This window comes from Eulemur rufifrons, chromosome 29 (genome assembly GCF_041146395.1).
Source record: "Eulemur rufifrons isolate Redbay chromosome 29, OSU_ERuf_1, whole genome shotgun sequence".
Taxonomy (NCBI): Eukaryota; Metazoa; Chordata; class Mammalia; order Primates; family Lemuridae; genus Eulemur; species Eulemur rufifrons.
Window position 1 is genome coordinate 20,560,464 of NC_091011.1, and position 6,000 is coordinate 20,566,463.

At 43.6% G+C, this 6,000-nt stretch overlaps 1 protein-coding gene across 2 annotated transcripts in view; it reads right to left on the reverse strand.

Moving 5' to 3' along the window:
- BMPER (BMP binding endothelial regulator) overlaps nt 1-5,271 on the reverse strand; it is a 243,184-nt gene extending 237,913 nt beyond the window's left edge. For both annotated transcript variants that reach the window (XM_069462240.1, XM_069462239.1), the window contains exons 1-2: nt 5,120-5,271; nt 3,963-4,048 (exon numbers count right to left, since the gene is read on the reverse strand). In XM_069462240.1, the coding sequence (XP_069318341.1) occupies nt 3,963-4,048; nt 5,120-5,252 (219 nt within the window). In that variant the 5' untranslated portion in view covers nt 5,253-5,271. The remainder of the gene's footprint in view (nt 1-3,962; nt 4,049-5,119) is intronic.
- Nucleotides 5,272-6,000: the final 729 nt, after the last annotated feature.

Genomic DNA, 6,000 nt, shown 5'->3' on the forward strand with positions numbered 1-6,000 from the left:
TCTCCCTCCTTCTCAAACATGTGCCTAACACTTGCTCAGACAATAGATTTCTCTTCTCCAGCTAGTTAATCTGAACAGTGAAAAACATGAGGATTTTATGGAGATAAGGCACCCGAGAGAATCTAAGATACTGGGAGCTACTTGTTTAGCGATAAAGGATTTTTGTGATTAAAAAAACATTAGACAGCAGACAAGGTCTCCTCTGTTTTCACTATTTGGTTGGCTCCGAGATAGGTGGAGCCCTGATTCTTGTAATACTGAATTTCACATTGCTTTTTATAAGCAAAGGGTCCATTTCTACATTGCACCTCTGGATTTAAAAGAGGAAACTTCAACCTCAAAATAATGTTTTCTGCTGAACAAAATGTATGCCAAACTAAGCTATGACTTCTGGTTTTCTGAGTTCCAGCCTCCAAAGTTTTCTCAGGTTTCTAGTACAGGGCCCAACTCACTGGTTTCTGCCGTTTCTTCCTATTCTACAGTCAAGTGGAAAAGGCTAAGAAGTATGAGTACCACTTATCACAGACAGTTGGTGGATTTGGGGACATCCAACGATGCAGGGAATCACTTTGGGTTCATTTATGTGGGTATGGCTGGCTCCTATCAGCTGTATTTCAGGGCAGGCACCAATGTGTTTTCCTACACATTATGGGAAAAATAATCCTAGCAAGAAGGGGGAAAAATGTCACGCAAAACCGTAATAAGTCTGGGCCTGCCTTCCTCAGCTCTATAAAAGACTATTTTGTAAGGTGGGGAAAAGTCGTGCTTTGCTTTCTCACTAAATAATAAAGCACGTGCATCTTCTAACCTCAGTTGCCCACCCAGCTCTCTAGATTTTAGGACGGTGGGCCAGCTTCTCACCTTCCTTCCAGCATAGATGAACCGAAGCTTTTTGGCCTACACACTTTAAAATGAGATTCCACCGCCAGCTAACAAACAGGTTGTTCTTGGACCAGGCCTGGCTCTGGCAATGCTCGGATCCGTGCAGACGATGATAAATGAGAATAAAATTATTCAGTTCTGCTTCCCGTGGCCACTGCGCCCACTGTCATCCTCAAAACCTCCGCAGAAATGAGCTCACTCCACATTTGAAACATTTTGCAGCTTAAAAGTTTAAATCAGGCCAAGTTGACTTTGTGGGGTTTTTCAAGCTTTTCCTCTGTAATTACACACGGGACTTTGTGCCACCTCTTTCCTCCCAACTGTAACATTTTACATCTTTTTTAAGCATACCTTGAGGTTAGCTTTTTTTTTTTTTTTTTTTTTTGTATATGTTATGAAATAAGATATGAGCTTACACTCAGCCTTAGGTACCTTTCTGCCAAAAGGCTGGATCAACACAAACTAAATATGACTATTCTCTTTATCCAAAGTACAGCTGAGATTATTACATACCCTCTTAATGTACATACACAAAACTAGCTCACGACTAACGCTCCCTGCAGGTCAACTGAAATCATAACGAAATGTTCCTTTCATATAATGTGATTAGCAAATGTTAACTAAGTGAACTACAGAAAGACTCAAAAGAAAAAAAAAATAACTCGAGAAATGGTAAAAGGTAAAATAATTTTCTGTTTTCTCCTTGCTTTCTCGTATCTTTAACTAAACAAATAGCCTATTTCTCCTGGTTATAGGCATGTGGTCTAGAGGCAGACAAAACTGACAGTGAGTTCCAGCTCTGCTATTGACTCAAATGTGACCTTCACGAGTTACTTAACCCCATAAACCTGAGTTTCCTCATCTGTGAAATAAAGGGACAAGCCCTCAAAGGATTTTTGTGAGGATTAAATGAAATAATGCAAGCTTAGATAAGTGCCCAGCAAGGAAAAAGTGTTTCATAAATGTTTACCATTGCTAACATTATCAATCTGCTAAATATGTCTACCTTCCAGCCTAAGGCTAAAAATGCCGAGCAGCCTCCTAGCAGGCTGGGGTGCTTTGAGATCCAAGAACTGCAGTGGGCCCACGGAAGTGTGCAAGAGCATATACAAAGAGAGGAGTGGGCATCCATCTATTCTGACTGTTACCAAGTCAGTACCGATGTTTGGGAAGCAATAATGACTGTGACGACTTGGGCCCCATAATCCTAAACCCCTGTAAAGATCATGATAACGTATCGCTGTGCCTTTCAGCTAATGAAAGAGCTCCTAGTGGGTAAGTCCGAGGGTAAGTCTGACAGCCAGAGTCCTGATGTTACATAGACATCACTCACCCAGGGTTGATACCTCCAAATATTACTTAAATATTAACGACATAAATGAACCCACTACCCTTCTGAATTTAATCGATACTTTTCCGGAATAAGTATCATTCCCACTTGAATTCCAACTGATGCATCTTTTCAGATTTACGCTTTACCTTCAAAACTGCAGGATTCTAACACCTATCTTCTTATCACTAAGTCTCCCACTTTCAGAGAAAGGCACTATTTTCCACTGAGGTAGAAATAGTAAAAAGGAGGAATGGTGCATGGAGAATTATGCATAATGTTACTTGGAAACAGTCTGCAAAACCCAAACTATATACGTAAACTTTATAAACAGGAATATCGACGAAGAGAAAAACAATATTTTACATGTGGAGCTCTCAGCACATTTAAATATTACTTGGTCAGGGTAATTTCCTCTGAAATCATAAGAGATTAAGATAAAGTAATTCACTCACAGTATACAGATAAGAAAAAAAAAGGATATACGTACACACACACTGCATTTGTAAATCTACAACTGAGTCAAAATTTAAACTCGAAGCTCCTTTTCAACAAGTCCTTTAGTAAAAGATCATTAATTAAAATGACAACCCACAAACATAAAATCTGAAAAACCCCTCTCTCTTACCTCTTTTTTCTTAGACACAATTTTATCGTGTCAGTGAATGCAGTGCATTTTTACTTGTTTCTGTTGATTTCCTTAGTCTCAAGAACCTGAGAATCATTTGATACCTTCACCCATTTATCACTGTGCAACATTGACCTTAACTCTTGTCACAAAAAAAGTTTGGGTAGTGTAAACTCAGATGGCTTGGCTTTCACCTAAGCAGAGATGACTCCCTTCCATACAGCATGCTGAACTGATAACAAGTAGTCATCTATCACTTTTGGGCTTTGCATTTGACTGCCTTAATTTATTTCCAACAGGGTTTTGTGATATGCAGTTTTGAATCAAGGTTTGCTAAAATTTATTGACATGTAAAACACTCTTAAGAAAAAATGTTGCTCTTTATGGATCTATATTTCACCTCAGAAATTCTTATTTATACTACTTAATCTCCCCCAAGTAGTTACTTATTAGATGTATCATTAACTATTAAAGTAAATTGAAACAAATTATTACCTTTTTGAACGTACTAGCCACTGCCAGTGTTAACTAAGCAGCTGACAGTTAAGTGTCACTCTCTTAAGGATAGAATTGTTCTTTCTGACTACTGCTTCCAAATCAGAAGTAAAGATTGTATTTGAGAGCTTAGGGTACAAAAAGCAAAGAAATCCAAAATTACATCTTGTCCTCATGAGGTTTTTTTGCGGCTGTCACCTCTATTTCCCCCATCTTATCCCTGACTTTTATACCTAAATGTTATCTCATTATTTTCCTGCTAAGCTCAAACCATAGAACCAAGGCAGAAAGTTTGGTGGCGCCTATGATTTGGTGGCAGTAGCCATTACTGGAAAGACATTACAAACTGTAATTTTCACCAAGACAACATCATACAAAGTCCATTTTAAGTTTATTTCTTTAAGAATGATGACAAAGATAAGAATTTCCAGTTGGATGAAATGGAAATTGCCTACGTCCACAAAACTCAGAAATTCAACTGGATTCAATTCACCAACTATGGGCAGTTATGTGCAATTTTGTAATGACTAAAGAGAAGTTCTAGGATCTAGTTATATTATCACATTTAATGGATTCATCTTGTCAGAGGAAGCAATTGAATTCATATTACCTGATCTCCACACTTACCGAGCAGACACACATTATGCAAGGGTTGTCTGTGATAAATGGAATCTGGAGGACTTCACCTTCATTTTCACATTTTGCAACAGAACCTGAAATTAAGGGCAAATTTTTTTAGTTTAAACTTAGCTTAGTAGTATTATTACAACATTTTCAATTTTTACACTACTCCTTTTGGAAACATCTACCCAAATTTCTGAAAGTCTTAATGAATTTTACATTATCAAACTCACCAAAAACAACCCCCTGGGGAAAAAAATCTATTTTGAATAGTTTTATTTAAGTAGATTTAAAAAAAACTGTGATATAGAGATAGATTTTCTGTTCTAAGATGATTTAAGCACAATCCCAAGTATTTCACTGGACCTTTAATAACACTCCTCCTATTTATGAAGGCATTTCAACTAAACACACACCCCCATATGCAAAAAATTTAGATTGGCCATTAGGGCAGATTTTATATTTGAACAAAAGTCAAGACCCCATCAATGAATATCAATGCCTTTATATGCATCTGCCTTATACTGTCTTGGGTTGAAATCACTTTTTGAAAGGCAATCCTCTTGTCTCTTCTCTTAGAAATTGCCTTGATATTTTCTTTTCTGCACCAGGTGTCAGTAAAGTATGTCCTTCAGAATAGCAACTGAGCTCTTCACCTGCCTGAAAATATATAATTATTATATCCTGCTATCAGGACGTTTTTTAAATATGATAGCTTCTTTAAATTCAAGGTCAGGAAAGCCAGTGCTTTAAAAAGCACTCTTAACACAGTAGATATATTGGAACCTTACAGAGTGAGACAGGACCACGTGAGAAAAACTGAACAAAATTTTTCCCTAATTGTATAGGGGGAGAAAAGATTAAAATAAGCATTGAGGAAAACATTAAAATAAATTTAAAATGTTCTCAAATTCAATAGAAGGATGTCTATTATCACTGCATTAAAGGCAACAGCCTCTCCGTCCTCAACCTCTGCACCTACTCGCAGCCTTCCCAGCCCTTAACCCCCGGGCTTCACTTCTTCGCCATCCTCATCAACCAGTGAAGGGCAGGCGCCAAGGTGCTCGCTTCAAACCCTCCCGTGCCCGGGGCAAGCCAGCGCCTCCTCTCCCAGGTACCACACCAGCGTCCCGGAGGGCCAATCCCTCCGCCCCCTCCCCTACCTGTCAAGAAGGAGGAAGCCAGAGACATAGGGACCCCCGAGCAATTGAGCAGCAGCAAGACGCAGCAGGTAATCCCAGGCGAGCGCCGGCAGGGACGCTCAGCCAGAGCCCTGACGCCGGAGAACCAGAGCATCGTCACCTGGAGGGAATCCCGGGCGACTGCAGGTCCTGCGCCGCCGCCTCTGCTCTGCTGCCGCCGCTCGCAGTCAAAAAGGGCTCTCAGCCGGCGTGTCGGGAGACAGTCCGCGAAGGAGGGAGGCGGGCGCCCGGGAGCCGGTGGGGGGGGCGGGGGGGCGGGGAAGGGGGTGCGAGGGAGGGCGGGAGGGGCAGGCGAGGGGTGGGGGGCGCCCAGGGAGGAGGGGTCCTGTGGACGGGCTCCTCCAAAGCAGCTTTTTTTTTTTTAAGGGAATTGCTTGCAGCGGCTTAGTCGTCAGCCCCTCCACGCCGGAGAGGGGGCCGGGAGGAGGGGGTGTTGGAGCCGCCGGAGATGGACGGAGAGGAGCGGCTGCGCTGCCGACTGGGCATTGCCGCTCTGCCGCCGCCGCCCGGGCTGCAGCTACGGCTCCCCGCGCTGCCGCGGCCGCCGCCGCAGTGTCCTCCACTCCTCCACTCCCTCCTCCTGCCGGCCCCGCCGGCTCTCTGCCGGGCTGGCGCGCGCGCTCGCTCCGGCGCTGGAGACTGGGGCGCACCGGGCGCGTCCCGGAACCCGCTGGGGGCGCCCGGGCGCAGGAGGGACTGCGCGATCGCAGCGCCGGGAACGCGTCTCAGCCCGGCCTCCAGCCGGTTCCCCAGCCCCTCGAGGGAGGCCGCCGGCCCCGGGGCGCGGAGCACAGCCGGGAAGACGCGCGTCCACCGCCCCGCGAGCGCTGCGCCTCCTCCCT